The sequence below is a fragment of the Delphinapterus leucas genome, chromosome 8 (genome assembly GCF_059928025.1).
Source record: "Delphinapterus leucas isolate spDelLeu-1000000601 "Yukka" chromosome 8, BTC_Dleu_Yukka2, whole genome shotgun sequence".
Classification (NCBI taxonomy): domain Eukaryota; kingdom Metazoa; phylum Chordata; class Mammalia; order Artiodactyla; family Monodontidae; genus Delphinapterus; species Delphinapterus leucas.
In genome coordinates, this window is record NC_143136.1 from 10,099,067 (window position 1) to 10,119,326 (window position 20,260).

General features: G+C 41.0%; 1 protein-coding gene across 1 annotated transcript in view; it reads left to right on the forward strand.

Annotated features, from left to right (window-relative positions):
* Positions 1-20,260, forward strand: part of DNER (delta/notch like EGF repeat containing) — a 321,696-nt gene that overhangs the window by 263,693 nt on the left and 37,743 nt on the right. The window contains exon 9 of the mRNA XM_022567889.3: positions 7,427-7,549. Coding sequence (XP_022423597.2) covers positions 7,427-7,549 — 123 coding nt within the window. The remainder of the gene's footprint in view (positions 1-7,426; positions 7,550-20,260) is intronic.

Here is a 20,260-nt window from a genome sequence, read left to right on the forward strand (position 1 = left end):
CACAAGTAAATAACATATTTCTATTGTGGAAAATTAGAAAAAGTGAACTGGCATATTTAAAATACAAAAAATAATCCCTCAGTTTCATTGCCCAGCAAAAACCACTGTCAATTTTGGAATACATTTTCCCAGGCGTTTTTTTTTTGTATTTGTACAAATCAGACATTTGTAAAGAAAAGAACCACTTTCCGTATTTATGCATGCAAAGGTTATTTTGCCCTATGATTCCGCTTTTCCTAGCAAATTCACCTCACCCACTGTGACTGAGCATCTCCTAAATTCACCCACCTGTGTGTTAAGGAAATGAGAAAAGAACAGACAGTTGTTAAAGAAAAAACACAGTTTGGGATCAAAGACTGAGCAGTGAGTCAAAGTTTGACTGCCAAGCAGGAAACCGGATCCAGCACAGAGGTAAGTCTCAGGAGATGAGGCTGAGGAAACGGAGAAGAGTAGGTTTTTTAAAAGCCCAGTGTAAAGAGACTTTTGTTTCATACATAGGAAAATTCAGGTATTTGAACTTCTCACTGGTGAAAGCGGGGCTAATTAATCGCGGAAGTTCAGGGCTGGGGCTGCTTGAGTTTTTCCCGGAAGTGGTCCTCGCTGCCCGTGTGAAGCAGTGACTCGGGGTAGTGGTGCCCTTTGGGGTGACGTTGCTCAGCGCCTTTGCTGTATACTCGAGGCAGGGCGCCTATTTCAGGATTACAGTACCCACGTTGTCTTTTTTTTTTTTTTTTTTTTTTTTGTGGTACGTGGGCTTCTCACTGCTGTGGCCTCTCCCGTTGCGGAGCACAGGCTCCGGACGCGCAGGCTCAGTGGCCATGGCTCACGGGCCCAGCCGCTCCGCGGCATGTGGGATCTTCCCGGACCAGGGCAAGAACCTGTGTCCCCTGCATCGGCAGACAGACTCTCAACCACTGCGCCACCAGGGAAGCCCTGTATTCTTTTCCATGACGGTTTATCACAGGATATTGAGTAGGGTTCCCTGTGCTGTACAGTAGGACCTTGTTGTCTACCCATTCTATATATACTAGTTTGCATCTGCTAATCCCAACCTCCTAATCCATCCCTCCCCCAGCCCCCTCCCTCTTAGCACCCACAAGTCTGCTCTCTATGTGAGTCTGTTCCTGTTTCATAGATAGGTTCATTTGTGTCATATTTTATTTTATTTTTAAATTTATTTATTTTATTTATTTTTGGCTGCGTTGGGTCTTCATTTTATTTATTTTTGGCTGCGTTGGGTCTTCATTGCTGCGCACAGACTTTCTCTAGTTGTAGCGAGTAGGGGCTACTCTTCGTTGCAGTGCACAGGCTTCTCATTGGGTGGCTTCTTTTGTTGTGGAGCATGGTCTCTAGGTGTGAGGGCTTCAGTAGTTGTGGCACACAGGCTCAGTAGTTGTGGCTCGCGGGCTCTAGAGTGCAGACTCAGTAGTTGTGGCTCACAGGCTTAGTTGCTCCACGGCATGTGGGATCTTCCCGGACCAGGGATCAAACCTGTGTCCCCTGCATTGGCAGGCGGATTCTTAACCACTGCACCACCAGGGAAGCCCCTGTGTCATATTTTAGATTCCACATATAAGTGATATCATATTATATTTGACTTTTTCTGTCTGACTTACTTCACTTAGTATGATACTCTCTAAGTCCATCCGTGTTACTGCAAATGGCATTATTTCATTCTTTTTTATGGCTGAGTAGTATTACATGGTATATATGTTTCACATCTTCTTTATCCATTCATCTGTTGATGGACATTTAGGTTGCTTCCAGATCTTGGCTGTTGTGAATAGTGCTGCTACGCGCATAGGGGTGGGTATATCTTTTTGAATTGTAGTTTTGTCCGGACATATGCACAGGAGTGGGATTGCTGGATCACATGGCAGCTCTGTTTTCAGTTTTTTTGAGGAACCTCCATGCTGTTTTCCACAGTGGCTGCACCAATGTACATTCCCACCAACAGTGTAGGAGGGTTCTCTTTTCTCCACATCCTCTCCAGTGTTTGTTATTTGTAGACTTTTTAGTGATGGCCATTCTGACCAGTATGTACCTCTCTGACCCTTAATTCCTCATCTTTAAATTGGGACTAGCCATGATTATCATTCTGGGTTGTCACGAGGGTTAAACAAGTTAACACAGGTAAAGGGCCTGTTATGAGCAGACACCGCTCACGAGCTACCGGACAATAAACCCCTTGTGGTTGGAGACCTTGCCATTTAGTTTTGTAATCACGGTACCTGGAAGCTTCTGGCACATCATAGGCATATCTTAAATGTATATTGATTTAATCAGTGGCATTTGGGGTGCTGATTCAAGAGCTATCATTTAAGCATGGTTTCTGTACCAAATACTGCAGGCACAGCTGAGAACTCTGCAGTCGTAGCCTCTGCCTTCAAGCTTATATTCTAGTGGAGGAAGAGAAATAATAATTGATAAAGAACAAAGTTAATATGATAATATGACCCTTATAAGTGTTGTGATGGGAATCGGTTGAGTGCTGTAATGAGTAACTGTTAGGGGAAGGTACTCTGGGTAGTGTGTTTAGAAAATTACCCGAAGAGGTGATTTTTATTCTATTTTGTTTTGTTTGCTGATATAGGTGTGCTTTATTGGTGACTTAAGAGCTATTGCTCTTATGAAGTGGTATTCCAAAATGGGGAACAACTCTTACTACAATCTTCTCTTGATTTACCCAGTATATCAATACATATACGTATATATGTTCCAGGAAAACTCAGTATATCTTAAAAACTGTTGTACGTGTAAAGCAGTTAGGTTCTAGGCCTCGAAGGTTGTAAACAGGGTTTTGCCTACACGAATGGTCAGTGGAACAGTCCAGAGTTGTGGAGGGTGCCAGGCCATCACTTGTGCAAGGGAATCCCAGATGTTTCCAGGTGTTTACTATCTCTGGCCCCCACCCACCAAATTCTAGTAGAATCCTCCAGTCGTTATGATAAGCAATCCCTCCTCCTCCCCAATTTCCAAAACAGCCTCTAAAGGGCAGTACAGCCCCCATTGAGAGCCAGGGTGTTGAGGGTCTCCAGTGACCTCCGGATCTCCTATCCAGTTGTCATTCTTGCTCTTAGAGCCTTTGACACTGTTAACCAGCCCTCCCTGGCTTCCTGTCCTCTCTTGGCTTCCATGACCGCACTCCTTGGGGTTTCCCCCTCTCCTTCCTCCGTCCCTGCTCCGAGTCCCGACTGGGCTTCTTGCTGTCCATCTGCCCATCGACGTAGATCCGACCTTGGTCTCTTTTTCTCCTCTCCATGTTCTTCTTTGATGAAAACTTCAACATCACTTCCAGGCATCTAGCTCCCAAAGTGCTGTTTCTATGCTATTCAAGCTCATTTTCCCAACTGCCACGTGGACCTGGCTACGTGAGCCCCAAGTTAAACGTGTCCAAAATCCAACTGGGCAACTTCCTCTAAAACCTGTTATTCCTTTGGTCATAGTTGTGTTCACGGCAGCATCATCTACTCACACATTTTAGACATGGCAGCCGTCTTAACCTCTCTTTCTCACTCCCCACATCCAGTTGGTTGTTTTGTTCTCTCAAGTCTAAGAAAGTGACTGGAGCTGAATATACAGGATCAAGTCCTGCAAAGATCAGAACACTGGTGATAAAAATCAGTGCCCCAGAAGGGGCTCCTCTGACCCCACCCTTCTGATCTTCGATTTTATTTTAAAATAATTCTTTGGACTAGCTTAATTTTTCTAGACCCTGGGCTGCCCTGAGCTAATTTGTTTGTCCGAATTAATTACCAGCAGGGGGTGGCAGTCTCATTTTCACAGAAGCCTTCTGTTTTGGAAGAGATTCCTTTTTCTTCAAACAGTCCGATTTAGGTTCTTTGGCAGTGTAAAGGGTGTCTTGACATTTCCATAAAGACATTTAAATGTTACCGTCTCTAAAGAAACACTTTTAGAGTATGAAACCTTTATTTTTTTTCCCCCAAGGAAGAAAAACCTCGTCAGCCTAATTATCTCTGTAAAATAACTTCCTCACTTGCTTTTCATGTTGCTAATGGAAAAGGATGATTATACTGTTTTCAAAAAATAAAAACAGTTGTGGAAGATTTCAAGAAATTTGCTTTTGATTTCTGTCTGTATAAATAACACCACAATTCAGAGGTCGAAGATGCTTGTAGGGTTATATATTATCCTTCCAAGTTGATTTTTGAAAGATCTGCTGGGAGGGCAAAACGATCAAAAAGATGCTGCTGGTGATCCTTGTTCCACACTGAGAAGAAGGCAAAAGAGACTTAACTCTATGTGTGTGTGTGTGTATATATTTTCTAAAAATTGTGATAAGGGGAATTCCGTGGTGGTCCAGTGGTTATGACTCCATGCTTTCACTGCTGTCGGCACGGGTTCGATCCCTGTTCAGAGAACTAAGATCCCGCAAGCCATGCGGCACGGCCAAAAAAATAAAAATAAAAATAATGATAAAAACCAAATAACATGATATCTACCCTGTTAACAAATTTTTAAGTGTACAGTACAGTATTGTTTACTATATGCACATTGTCGTACAACAGATTTGTGGAAAGTTTTCGTTTTGCGTAACTGAAGCTCTATATCCATTCAACAGCAACTCCCCATTTCCCCTCTCCTCCACCCCAGGAACCACCATTCTATTTTTTTCTTTTATTTATTTACTTATTTTTTAATTTAATTTTGAAATTTTATATTTTTATACAGCAGGTTCTTATTAGTTATCCATTTTACACATATTAGTGTATATATTGACATATATACCACCATTCCATTCTGCCCCTATGAGTTTAACTACTTGAGATCCCTCATATGAGTGGAATCATGAAGCATTTGTCCTTCTGTGACTGGCTTATTTCACTTAGTACATGACCTCAAGGTTCATCCATGTTATAGCATATGACAGGATTTCCTTCTTTTTAAAGACTGAATAATATTCCATTGTATGTATATATCGTATCACATTTTCTCTATCCATTCATCTGTTGAGGGACATTTAGAATGTTTCTACCTCTTGGCTATTGTCAATCATGCCACAATGAACATGGGAATGCAAATATCTCTATGAGATCTTATTTTCAATTCTTTTGGATAAATACTCAGAAGTGGGATTATAGATCATATGGTAATTCTATTTTTAATTTTTGAGGAATCTCTATACTTTTTTTTTATGTTTTACGTAGCAGCTGCAGCCTTTTACATTCCCACTAACAGTATATGACGGTTCCCATTTTTCCACATCCTCAACAACACGTGTTATTTTCTGTTTTGTTTTGTTTCGTTTTATTATGGCCATCTTAACAGTTGTGAGGTGATATCTCCTTGCGGTTTTGCTTTTCATTTCCCTGATGATTAGTGATGTTGAGCACCTTTTTATATACCTGTTGGCCATTTATATTATCTTACACAATTGACAAAAAACAGCACGAAGTGGATTAAAGACTTAAACCTAACACCTGAAACTGTAAAACTCCTGAAAGAAAATATAGGGGAAAACCTTCATAAAATTGGTCTTGGCAATGATATGACGACAATAAAAGCACAGGCAACAAAGGCAAAAATAAAGTGGGACTATGTGAAACTAAAAAGCTTCTGCGCAGCAAAGGTAGCAATCAACAGGGTAAAAGGCAACCTTCAGAATGGGAGAAAATATTTGCAAACCATGTCTTTGATAAGGGGTTAATATCTAAAACTCTTGTAAGAAAAAAAATTTTCTGGGTGAATCTAGATCAAGACAGCAAACTTGTTCTATAAGGGGTCAGAGAGTAAAGATTTTTGACTTTTCAAGCCATATGGTCTCTGTTGCAACTATTCAATCTACCATTGTAATAAAGCAGCCATAAATAATACATACTTGGATGGGTGTGGCTGTGTCCCAATAAAACTTTATTTATAAAAACAGACTGTGGCAGATTTGGCCTGTGGACCACAGTTTGCTGATCCCTGATCTAGAGCAGGGTTTCTCCGTCTAACTCTATTAACATTTTTGCTGGGTAGGTTTTTGTTGGGGGGCTGTTCTGCGCATCGAAGGATGGCTTGCAGCATCCTTATGCCAGATGCCAGTAACAACCCCTTCCCCTCCACCCCGGTTGTGACAACCCAGAATGTCTCCAAACATTGCCAGATATCTTCTGGGGGACAGAATTGCTGTTGGTTGAGAAACTCTGATCTAGATGATTGAAATAATCTGATGAAGAGTGATAGGAAATATTTCCGTAAAACTACAAGAAGTAGGGGAAGATAGAAGAATGGAAATCCCTAGTGTATTTGCCTCAGGAAGGTCAAGTTCCCCTCAGAGGGGCTACTATCACTGCCTAAATTTGGAAAGCAGTTCAAAAACAACTGAAATGGCAACGTACTGGAAAAGTGCTCCGGAAATAATGCAAATGTGATCTTAACCTACTTTTGTGATAGGAACCAGAAACAGAACAGTTCAACGCATTAGCCTGAGCTAACAGGACTTTCTGAGCTCGAGGGCTGGCTCTGAGTTGCTGGATAGGAGCTCACGGTTCCAGTGCCCACTTGAGCAAGCGTTTATTTTTTCTGCTTATCTGAATTCAGAACCAACATAGGGTGATTTCTGAAAGTGCTCACATGTTTCTCATTGTTTGGACAGGGCCAGACAAAAATGGCCCAGATTCACTGCAAATTGGCAGGAACACGTGTTTTTGAAAGTTAAAAACAGCCTAACATTCATGAGTGAATCTCAAAGAATGTTGTCTTCTTGTCCTTTAGAATAAACACCTGTTTTGCAAAAAGGAGAGTAAAAGCCATCTTTCTTGAGAAATCGTTGGTTTCTTTTTCTTCATTGCTATTATTCTATTTTTAATAGTTAAAAAACTTAAGCACAACTTACCATATTATAATTTAGATAATTGTCATTTTAAATAAACAAACAAACAAAAAGAAAAACAGCCCACATTTCGCCAGGAAGTTCAGTTAAGCCTTTTTAGCTGAGTTTCTTTTCTGGCTTGAAAAACAAAGGAAATCCGTGGGTCCTTTTCTTCTTGAATAAAATTCTCCTTAGTTAGATATATTTTTCTAATTGATTGGAAGAAAAAGGGCTCCACGTCCTTGAAAGGAGCTGTTTGGCTGTGAGTCCTGTCCCTATTGCTACCTTCTGTGACCACAGCTGATGCACTTAGTAACCCACATCTCCCGTTCACCGGTACCACTGGACGTGACATCATAATGGGACCATCTGGTGGATCAGTGGGATCACTTCTTTTATAGTTGGGCATGACAAAGGGTGATAAGAATAGATTCTTCATAACCTTCCTGGAAATCCACATTTCAGCATACCCCAAGAGACCCAGTTCCTTCAGTCGCATCTATTTGTGCCTTACTTTCCAATGAACACCCACCGCCTTCCCTGTAGGCCGGTCCGGTGTGCGTATAAATGGTACCTGTTTGACTGCAGACTTTTCTCTCTGTCCCTCAGGCTACCATGGCCTCTACTGTGAGGAGGAATACGACGAGTGCCTCTCTGCCCCGTGCCTGAACGCCGCCACCTGCAGGGACCTTGTCAACGGCTATGAGTGCATGTGCCTGGCAGAGTACAAAGGTGAGCATCACGTGGCCGACTAGTGCCAGCAAGGTTCTCAGTGACGTCATGGATTTCTCCACGTACATGCGTAAACCTCTAATTGGAGTGTGAAGTTGTTGAGAATAAGAGTCAGATGCTGGCAGTGGGATGATGTATGGGGCTGAAAAGAACAGTTTGGAAGTCTCTGGTTTCCTCTTGATAAACTGAAAAATCTGCCTCCCGCCCTTTCCTTCTTCTTGTATCCTTCCTCTCTTCTCTGTTGAATGTGTTAAACGCTGACGATAAAAAATGATATTAAGTGGACTTTCAGACACAGGTCAGAGGACACAGCCATGGAATCCGGGGGGAGGAAAGCAGTGCTTGCTGGACGAGGAGAGGATGCCGTGCTTTTTGGTGGAGGAGGCAAGTGGAGTCTCACATGTTGGCGAAAAAAGGTTCACTCTCGTTAAATGAGTCATTAAAAAGGAGACACATGTTAGTTCATTTGAGTGGACATGTGTCAGAGTCACTCTGGATAAACAGCTGACATTCACCGAGTGTTTATCACATTCAGACCCTGTTGTAAGTCCTTACGTGCATGAACTCATAAAAAAGGCCTGACAGTAACCGGAGAGGTGGTAGTGTCAGCCCTCAGGAGCCCAGCCAGCATGGTCCTGAAAGCCCTTCCATCTCCTCCCCAGCAGGCTCACAGGTGTGGCTTTATTGGAGCCCTGACACCCTCAGCCGGCGCTGTGGCAGGACGCTGGGTCATCAACTAATTTGTGCGCATTTCTCTAAGTCACGACTCCCAGGCTGGTGTAGATTTTTGTAATGCTTTTGAGGGCTCTATTTATAGCCATTTCACTTAACCTCTTTCTCCCACCACCGCTTACTTGATACCATCCATCTGCCAGTGACCTCACATTGTAGCCGACTTTGCTTCTCTTTGCATGGATCCATCTTTATTTAGAGGTCTTTCTGGTGAGCCTCGAGGGTTTGTAGGGCACATGGATGAACTTGACCTAGCCCCTGGATGGAGGGGCTGAAGCTGGGTCAGGTCTTGGCTTTATGTTTGGCACATCTGATGCTTCTCATGGACTATAATGCCCACTTAGAGCCAAACTCCACCAATTCCCATGAGGACAGATGTGCTGGCTTCATCCACATGGATTTCAGTTCTAAGTAGATCAGAACATTGAGAAATAGGGAGTCCGCTCAAGTCTGGAAAGAATAAAGGAGCAATGAATTAGGAGACCTAGGTAGCTCATCCTCATTGTGCCATTGGATTACTGATGACCCTGGATTAACCTTTTCAACCGACTTGTCTTTATTTTGTCTGTTTAAAGAAAGGGCAGTAATGCTTACTGAGAGATTTTGAGATTCTTCAATGACAGAATGAGTAGTGGTGGATGTGCTTCCAGATTTTAAATTCCAAAATTCTTTAGTTTATGATAGAGTTTTATGGAGTAAATTTCATCTTTATGAATGACAAAATTATTAATTGGGTATACTCTGAATTTGCCTTTTATGTTCCTGGCTTTGAAGCGTTGCTCATGCTGTCATGACCAAGAAATAAAAAACGAAACTGTATATGATGACCCACTAGTGACTCCACAAATTCATGGACTGTGATCCTAGCTTTGTTCACCTCCTTCTTCCATTTTTCTCAAGGAGTATTCCCGAATTTCGCTGCTTTCCTCAAGCCTCATATTAAATCACTCACTCATAGGATAGAACAAATTTCATGTCCATCTTCATGGAAAGAAAGAGAGGTTATAATCTGTAAACACCTTCAAATTTCTCTAGTTTTCCAACGAGCAGTGGTTCTCAAACTTGAGCATGTGTTAGAATCTGCTGGTGGGCTTCTTACAACATAGTTTGCTGGGCCCCACCCCTATCTAGGGTAGGGCCCAAGAATTTGAATTTCTGGTAAGTTCTCAGATGATGTTGATATGCTGGGCCTGTGCCACCCTTTGAGAAGCCCTGTCGTACAAACTCATCTGCAATCACAACCACTCAAATTTTATTGTCTTCCTTATTACCTGATCACATGCTCCCCATTCTGCTCAAGGTTAATCCTTCCATATATGCTCCTTGTTCCACCCCTTCTGTCTTTCTGTGACCTTCCTCCATCAGTTACAGACACCCTGCTGTGGATAACTCAAGAAGGTAGAGTTGACTCGAGATGACTCAAGACCCTGGAGGGGATCTCAAACACATTTGAGGATGTGGGTTTTTGTGGAAAGGGTGCGGTGCTGGGAGCCTTTGTGTACCACAGGGTTATGGGATAGGGTTCTGGAGAGAATGGAGGACTCAATGACCAGCTGAGCCCAAAAGACCCTTCAGCTTATAGAGAGGGAAAACGTGCTATAGTGTGCTGCACTTGACTCTACGAGGCAAAGGGCTCTCCTGATCTCATGGATCCTGGCTGCCCTCTAAGAGGATTGCAGTTAGGCTGAGCTGGTCCTTTGTGTGTGTGTGTGTGAATGAGCTCCTGCTCACACCTGGAGAACTTTGAGAACCCCAAATTGGGAGGCCATGTAGACAGGGCTAACTTGCCTGGCCTGTCCAGCACTGGAGGAATCTCCAGTATCATCTCTCTCTGCCTGAGGTTGCCAACCTCAAGCCTGGCCAGTCCAGGGAGCCTGTACCAGCAACTCAACAAGGGGAAAATATTTAGGAAGTAAAAACAAAATTGCAACAAACCCCACAACTCTAAACATTCAAGAAGGGAAGTAAAAAAAAGTAATGTATACCACTCAAAATTGAATTTAGATCTGGAAAAGCAAAAGGAGGAAGTATGTCATCATAGAAGTAAAAATATGAGGGAATGGAAACCATGAGTGAAAAGACGTGAAATGTGGAGAAAAGGTGAAGAGATATGTTTCATCTGAATGATGGATGTTGCGGAAGAAGAGAGAACACATGGAAATAAAACCAGAATCAACCAACTACTAGGGAGAAGTCTATGAGATGAAGAAAATTGAAATTTCCAAATAGAATGGGGTTACAAAATGCCAGAGGATTAATGAGGGAGATGATACATAATTTGCAATTTCCTGGTAGAATTTCCAAATCCAAGAACACTGAGAATAGTTTTTACAAGATTCTTCATAGTGAGTACAAGTTACACACAAAAGAATCAAATCAGCATTGAACTGCTGCTCTTCTCTAAAATGAAGCTAACAACAGTGAAGAGTGTTTTAGATTTTTCAATGAAAATGTCTGGTTGTTAAAGGTTCATTTGTATTTGAGGGGTAAAGAAAGACATTTTGTACATTTAAGGATACAGAAAACATAACACCATGTACCCTCTCTAAGAAAATTATTTTCCAAGGTATTCTTATCAAATTGGAACTAAATCAGAACAAAGATAACCAGATAGGGGACGATGGAGAACAGGAGGAAAAGGGTTGAGCAGACTGCTTTACATGCGGGGATAAACCTAAATAGATGACATTCTTATGATTGTAAATACTAATTTAATGGTAAAGAAAAGTCTCTTGAAAAAATAGACATGCCTACTATATGAATTATTATTGCTGCATAGTGAATTATTGTAAGGTAGTTGCTTAAAACAACCCCCTTTTATTATCTAACAGTTTCCTAGGTCCAGGCATGGATTAATGGATTCCCTGTTCAAGGTCTGGAATCCAACGCTGGAATCAGGGTGTTGGTTGAGCTGAGCTCTCATCTGAGGCTTAAATAGGGAAGGATCAGCTTCCAAGTCCCCTCAAGTGGTTGGCAGAATTCATATCCTTGCAGCTGTAGAATTCTTGACATTCTGCTTCTTGAAAGCCAGGAGAGGCCTGAACCCTCTTAAAGGTCTCACCTGGTTAGGTCAGGCCCACCTAAGGTTAACTCAAAGTCAACTGATTAGATACTGTAACAGCATCTTCAGAATCTCTTAACCTTTGCCAAATGCTATTGATTAGAAGCTCACACTCAAAAGGAGGGAGTTATATAAGGGTGGTCACCCTAGAGTGTGTCACTACATCTGTTCTTAAGGAAAATTTAAATGACCAAACTAAAATTTCATATTATTTTAACCAAGTCCATGAGTTGGTGGGTGTTGGGAAGGATTGGAAGGCATACAAGTGTGTTAAAGATCTCATCTCAATGGGCAGGTAAAGTGATATTTCATTTTGATATATTTATAGAGACATTTAGGTTTGGGTTTAAGCAGGAATGTAAACCCTAGCAAAGTAGCAATAAATGAGAGAACTTCTAAAGTAAGAGTGATGGGCAGGTGTTGAGGGGTAGGGTAGAAGGTATTAAAGAGAAGCAGAAGTGGGTAATTCATGCCCTCCAATCCAGAGGAAGAGTGAGTGAGGGGAGGAGAGAGGTCAAAAGATTCTGGGCCTTTCTCTCCTTAGGGTATGGACATTCTTTCCCTCTTTGGAAGCATTTATCCCAACATATATTTACATATAAGATGTCTGTATAAACTTAGGAAACTATCAGATGGGTGGGCATCAATTCTTAACTAGTACTTACCTCTGGAGTTAGAACTTGGATAAGTGGTGTGTTGGGGGGAGGATTGGAACTTTAACTTCTTACTTACATATGTGCTTTTTTAAGTGGTGATTTTTTACTCTTTTCTGTTTTTAAAAAACTTAAACAAATGAATATAACTTCCTAAAAAGAATGAATGCAATAGAAAGTCAGGCAAGACAGCTAAGAACATTTTGAAAACGGAAAGCTGTGAGGGGGAACTCATTCCAGATGTTGAAACCCATTGTAATGCCGCAATTATTATTACATCCCCATGTTATGGGTGCAAGAATGGACAGCTAACCAAAACTGAATAATGGCCCAGAAACCATCGTCTATAATAATATATGACTCTTAACAAGGAATTGCTATGAATGGGATGGGAATTCTTTTCTAATAAATGGTGCTAGAAAAACTGAGTTGCTAAACAGAAAAAAAGAAATGTTCTTACACACACACTTCTAAATAAATTCCATATGAAGTGAAAAAAACTGACTCTTGTTTGACTTTGCCTCCTCCTATACTTACTTGCCCCTTTCTTCCTTTTTCTTTTACAACCAAATTTCCTTAGAGTTGGTATAGATGATGCCTCTTATTTCCTTAAATTTTCTTTTCTTAATCTTCTTTAATTTGGATATCATCAGTACCATTCCGATAAATGGATCTAGCAGTGGCCTAATTGAAGACTGAAACCCCAAAGCCTGCCTCTCCAGCTTCCAACTTCACATTCTTGCCCTTTTGCTTCATGATCACTGGGTCCCTTTTGAAACTCACCCTGCTTTAGCTTCCATGGCTCCGTTCCTCCCCCCACCCTCACCCCCCAACCCTACTCTTCCCTCCTGGCCTTCTTGGAATGAATCCTTGCTCTCTGGACACCATGAATGCAAGTGGTTCCCAGGCTTTTCTTCTTGGCCCTTTTTTCTCTCCTCCTCTTTCCCCTTATCCAGTCCTATGGCTGCATCCATTGTCAGAAATGTTGATCTCCAAACAGGTGTGATTTCTCTTTCCTGAACTCTCCAAGCATTTTCTTAATATTTTCTATGACAGTTATGGTCAACCCTGTAGTCAGTACTTTCTGGCTCGAGACTTTCCTTTCCCTGACACTAAATTAGAATCTCCTGAATGGCAGTGACTACACAGGTTCTTCTTTTTTTTTTTTAAATGCTCATCAGCTCTTGATATGGTGGCTTACACACAGCACATGCTCCACAGCGACCTGTACTTGAATGGAAGCTACTGCTTAACACCCTAATTAAATAAAGCAAGGCAACTCGAACATTTTCCCAGTACGTTTCCACTGTGGATCATGAAATTGTTAGAAGCAAAATACATGGAGGGACTCCTAGTAATCTCCCTTCAGACATACTGAAATGCTGATACTTCTTTAAAACTAGTCCAGGGATTCCCTGGTGGCGCAGCGGTTGAGAGTCCGCCTGCCGATGCAGGGGACACGGGTTCGTGCCCCGGTCCAGGAAGATCCCACATGCCGCAGAGCGGCTGGGCCCGTGAGCCATGGCCGCTGAGCCTGTGCGTCCGGAGCCTGTGCTCCGCAACGGGAGAGGCCACAACAGTGAGAGGCCCGCGTACCACAAAAAAAAAAAACAACAAAAAACTAGTCCAGAGCTAATTCACAATGAGACTTTCAAGACTTTAGTTAGTGTTCATCACATTATAGTTTCAAGAAGTCAAGTTCCAGCCCAACATTGTGTTGAATTATTATTTATAGCAGAACAAATTTAATGGTCAAGACTATACTCATTTGGAATTTTTGGTGACAGAAGTTAGAAAGAAAATACTTCAGTTTTTAATTATGAAAATAATGTAGCAACAATGATAACAATTTAGAAAACTGAGAAAATTTCATAACTCATAGCTTTACAGCGGAACACAAGAGCCATAATCACCTGTATTAATTCCGTCCTTTTTAATATCTGTGTTTTTACAGTTACAATTGATTATACCTACAAGTTGGTATTACCCTTCTCAGGCTTACCATTATTTATGTTTGATTTAGAAATTGTTAGCAAGTTTTATTAGTTCTATTTTAAACGGCGATGTGATGGTCCCATGGGGTAATATTTATCCATTCCCTTGCTATAGCTGAAGTGAAGCTACTGTAAATAATTCTGGAATGAACATCTTTATTCATATAATCTTCATACTTTCTGGATTTTGGGGGGATAGAGTCTCAGAAATAAGATCATTGGGTTATGAGTTTGATCACGTTGTACTGAATTGTTTGTTTTTAAAGTCTACAGAAATTTATGATTGAAAGGATGTGAACTCTCTCTTTGTTGGTTAGAATTATTTCCTCTGTATAACCAGTGAACAAGAATTTCTGGGTATTTTCTGTACCTGTCCCTTCTCAAGTACTGTGATTGATAGAAAAATGGATAAATCAGGACTTTTCCTTTATCAGGCTATTATTTAAGCAGAAGAGTGGACTGAGACTGGCAAACACAAGGAATAATGAAGTGAAGGTCGAGATCTCAATTGTAACATCTGAAACAGCTTGGAAAAAGTTAAGCTCTGTGAGGTTGAAATACTGGAAAGCTTTTCATGGAAGGAATCAGTTTGAATAAAATAAGATGATGTCCAGATTGGTTGAAGATGGTGGAGTAGAAAGACGTGCGCTCACTCCTTCCTGTGAGAGCACTGGAATCACAACTAACTGCTAAACAGTCATTGACAAGAAGACACTGGAACTCACCAAAAAGATACCCCACATCCAGAGACAAAGGAGAAGCCACAATGAGATGGCAGGAGGGGGGCAATCACAGTAAAATCAAATCCCATAACTGCTGGGTGGGTGGCTCACAAACTTGAGAACACTTATACCACAGAAGTCCACCCACTGGAGTGAAGGTTCTGAGCCCCACGTCAGGCTTCCCAACCTGGGGGTCCGGCAACGGGAGGAGGAATTCCTAGAGAATCAGAGTCTGAAGGCTAGCGGGATTTGACTGTAGGATTTCAACAGGACTGGGGAATACAGAGACTCCACTCCTGGAGGGCACACACAAAGTAGTATGCACATCGGGACCCAGGGGAAGGAGCAGTGACCCCAGGGGAGACGGAACCAGACCTACCTACTAGTGTTGGAGGGTCTCCTGCAGAGGCAGGTGGTGGCTGTGGCTCACCGTGGGGACAAGGACACTGGCGTCAGAAGTTCTGGGAAGTACTACTTGGTATGGTCCCTCCCAGAGTCAACCATTAGCCCCACCAAAGAGCCTGTAGCCTCCAGTGCTGGGTCGCCTCAGGCCAACCAACCAACAGGGAGGCAACTCAGCCCCACCCATCAGCAGACAAGTGGATTACAGTTTTCCTGAGCTCTGCCCACCAGAGCAACACCCAGCTCTACCCACCACCAGTCCCTCCCATCAGGAAGCTTGCATAAGCCTCTTAGATAGCCTCATCCACCAGAGGGCAGACAGCAGAAGCAAGAAGAACTACAATCCGGCAGCCTGTGGAATGAAAACCACATTCACAGAAAGACAGACAAAATGAAAAGGTAGAGGACTCTGTACCAGATGAAGGAACAAGATAAAACCCAAGAAAAACAACTAAATGAAGTGGAGATAGGCAACCTTCCAGAAAAAGGATTCAGAATAATGATAACGAAGATGATCCAGGACCTCGGAAACATAATGGAGGCAAAGATCGAGAAGATGCAAGAAATGTTTAACAAAGACCTAGAAGAATTAAAAAACAAACAACTAGAAGAATTAAAGAACAAACAGAGATGAACAATACAATAACTGAAACGAAAAATACACTAGAAGGAATCAATAGCAGAATAACTGAGGCAGAAGAACGATTAAGTGACCTGGAAGACAGAATGGTGGAATCCACTGCTATGGAACAGAATAAAGAAAGAAGAATGAAAAGAAATGAAGACAGACTAAGAGACCTCTGGGACAATATCAAACGCACCAACATTTGCCTTATAGGGGTCCCAGAAGGAAAAGAGAGAGAGAAAGGACCCGAGAAAATATTTGAAGAGATTATAGTCGAAAACTTCCCTAACATGGGAAGTGAAATAACCACCCAAGTCCAGGAAGCGCAGAGTCCCAGGCAGGATAAACCCAAGGAGAAACACACCAAGACACATAGTAATCAAATTCACAAAAATTAAAGACAAGGAAAAGTTATTGAAAGCAGCAAGGGAAAAATGACAAATAACATACAAGGGAACTCCCATAAGGTTAACAGCTGATTTCTCAGCAGAAACTCTACAAGCCACAGGGAGTGGCACAATATATTTAAAGGGATGAAAGGGAAAAACCTACAACCAAGATTACTCTAGCGGCAAGGATCTCATTCAGACAATGGAGAAATCGAAAGCTTTACAGACAAGCAAAAGCTAAGAGAATTCAGCACCACCAAACCAGCTCTACAACAAATGCTAAAGGAACTTCTCTAAGTGGGAAACATAAGAGAAGAAAAGGACCTACAAAAAAACAAACCCATAACAATTAAAATGGTAATAGGAGCATACATATAGATAATTACCTTTAATGTGAATGGATTAAATGCTCCAACCAAAAGACACAGGCTTACTGAATGGATATAAAAACAAGACCCATATATATGCTGTCGACAAGAAACCCACTTCAGACCTAGGGACACATACAGACTGAAAGTGAGGGGATGGAAAAAGGTATTCCATGCAAATGGAAATCAAAAGAAAGCTGGAGTAGCAATATTCATATCAGATAAAATAGACTTTAAAATAAAGAATGTTGTAAGAGACAAGGAAGGATACTGCATAATGATCAAGGGATCAATCCAAGAAGAAGATGTAACAATTATATATGTATATGCACCCAACACAGGAGCACCTCAATACATAAGGCAACTGCTAACAGCTATAAAAGAGAAATTAACAGTAACACAATAATAGTGGGGGACTTTAACACCTCACTTACACAAATGGACAGATCATACGGACAGAAAATTAATAAAGAAACACAAGCTTTAAATGACACAATAGACCAGATAGATTTAATTGATATTTATAGGACATTCCATCCAAAAACAGCAGGTTACTTTCTTCTCAAGTGCACACAGAATTCTTCAGAATAGATCACATCTTGGGTCACAAATCAAGCCTCGGTAAATTTTAGAAAATTGAAATCATATCAAGCATCTTTTCTGATCACAATGCTGTGAGATTAGAAATCAATTACAGAATGGATCTTGCTGTGATTTATGTCATAGAGTGTTCTTCCTATGTTTTCCTCTAAGAGTGTTAGAGGTCTTTACAATTAGGTCTTTAATCCATTTTGAGTTTATTTTTGTGTATGGAGTTAGACCCACCTCCTAGAGAAATGGAAATAATAACAAAAATAAACACATGGGACCTAATGAAACTTAAAAGCTTTTGCACAGCAAAGGAAAACATAAACAACACGGAAAGACAACCCTCACAATGGGAGAAAATATTTGCAAATGAAGCAACTGGCAAAGGACTAATCTCCAAAATTTACAAGCAGCCCATGCAGCTCAATATCAAAAAAACAAAGAGCCCAATCCAAAAATGGGCAGAAGACCTAAATAGACATTTCTCCAAAGAAGATATACAGACTGCCAACAAACACATGAAAGGATGCTCAACATCACTAATCATTAGAGAAATGCAAATCAAAACTGCAATGAGGTATCACCTCACACCAGTCAGAATGGCCATCATCAAAAAATCTAGAAACAATAAATGCTGGAGAGGGTGTGGAGAAAAGGGAACACTCTTGCACTGTTGGTGGGAATGTAAATTGATACAGCCACTATGGAGAACAGTATGGAGGTTCCTTAAAAAACTACAAATAGAATTACCACATGACCCAGCGATCCCACTACTGGGCATATACCCAGAGAAAACCATAATTCAAAAAGACACATGCACCCCAATGTTCATTGCAGCACTATTTACAATAGCCAACTCACGGAAGCAACCTAAATGCTGGTTGACAGATGAATGGATAAAGAAGATGTGGCACATATATACAATGGAATATTACTCAGCCATAAAAAGGAACGAAATTGGGTCATCTGTAGAGACGTGGATGGATCTAGAGACTGTCATACAGAGTGAAGTAAGTCAGAAAGAGAAAACAAATATCATATATTAATGCATATGTGTGGAATCTAGAAAAATGGTACAGGTGAACTGGTTTGCAAGGCAGAAATAGAGACACAGATGTAAAGAACAAATGTATGGACTCCAAGGGGGGAAAGCAGCGGGGTGTGGTGGTGGTGTGATGAATTGGGCGATTGGGATTGACATGTATACACTGATGTGTATAAAATAGATGACTAATAAGAACCTGCTGTATAAAATATAAAGAAATAAAATAAAATAAAAAGAGTAGATAAATATTATACAGCAGTAGAAATGAATGAACTGAAACTACACCCATCAACAATGAAGAATCTTAAAGATGTAATGTTGAACAAAAGAAGCAAATTATAGAGGAACACAAACAGCATGATTCCATTTATATTAAATTTGAGAACAGACAAAACTAAACATTATATCATGTAGAGATATATTCAAAGGTGGTAAGAGTATAAAGGAAAAGCAAAGAAGTGATTTTGCTTTGAGAAAAGCAAACATTGAGAAATGTTTTACTTTTTATCCTGGATGATGGCTACACAGGTACTTAACTTTATTACTATTCTTTCAAGTAAACGCCAGTGTTTTGTGCATGCTTCTGTATATAAGGTATCTGTCACAATAAAACTAAAATATTTAAGTTAAAAAAAAAAAGATGATGTCTTCAAGTGAATAGGAATTTCAAAGGATACTTCAAGTTAATTTTCTTTGCCTGGCTTAATTTTATTGGAGATAAAATAAAGATTTTTCAGTTTTCAAAATATTAACCACGACTGAATTGTGATGACATCAGAGATTTATAATTGGAGCATGACTCTTTGAATTTTTGCTCATTTTAATTCTAAAGTTAACTGTTATAAAGAGCCCTGTTGGAATAAAGATCTTTTCAGAAATGTTTCCTCTCTATCCCTTAATATGAAAAGTATGAATTTTTATTAGTTTTGACTGAATTACAGTTTATTTTTGCTTGAGACTAAACATAAGTTTCGTAATCGTGTGTGCTCCATCCCTTGCCAATGGGTGATGCATGTGTCATTCCACAGGCTTAGTTTGAAGTGTGGACCTGATTTTCCCTGACAAAATAGAGTATTTTTGAGGCAGATTTGGAATGGCTTCTCACTCCTCTAGCAATCCTACCTGTGTGTCGGCCAAAGTACACAGACTTTCGCCCCTCCTGAAAGGACAGGATTCTGGTGGTATAGCCGTAATTTCTTTTGCGAGGTAAGATATGGCCTCTGCTCAGAAGGACCTCAGAGATTTTGGGGAGATCATGCAGGAGGACAGATAAGTTATGATTTAAGACCATAAACTCTGTAACAGTGGAATCTTACTGTGCTCTCAATACACAGTGGCAGAAGAATGGAGTTCTGTCTTGGGAGAGTCAGCTTCAGCTTTCCATGAGTTGGGCTTTGGCATTGAGAATGTGCTGGGGGAAGACCAGCTTGGGAGAGAGGGCGAAGTCTGGTGTTATGGTCAGAGGACATGGGATGCCCAACACTCAGTGTTGTGCAAGGGCCTAGGGGCCCTGGGGGTGCAGACAAGGGGAGCCCAGGAGGCCTTAGGAGGGGAGTTGGAGGGGACATACCCTGGACATCTCAGGGGTATTCATGACTGTCCCTGCTCTGCATTTAAGATTTCTAGCTCATAGCTGTTCAGTTCTGATCAGTGACCTGAGCAACATGACAAATATTTCTTACACAGGGCTTAGCAAGGCTTAGAGGATAGAAACAGGAGTCAGCAGAGTGCTCTCAGGGGACCTTTAAGCCCATCTTGCTTTGTAGTCATTGTGTTGCCATGAAGATTAGCTTCTGTCCCATCTTGCTGCCAGAAAACTCTCAATGACCTTCAAGTGACTGAATATCTTATCTTTTGAAAAAGAGAAATAACAAAGGATAAAGTCATTGCCCAGAAAACCCACCCAAAAGATTGAAATTGCTTATTATCTTGGACATTTTCATCAAATCTATCTTACTGAAGGCTTCTAATGTTAAGGTGCTTAAATATCTAGCCTAGAATGTGCTTTTCAGCCCTATTTGAAGAATGTGGTCATTTGTGTGCTCATGTGTTCGTTATACGACTATTATAAGGTTAGATTGGCAAATGTATTTGTAGAAACCCGGGAAAGATTATCCTTGATTGCTTTTATT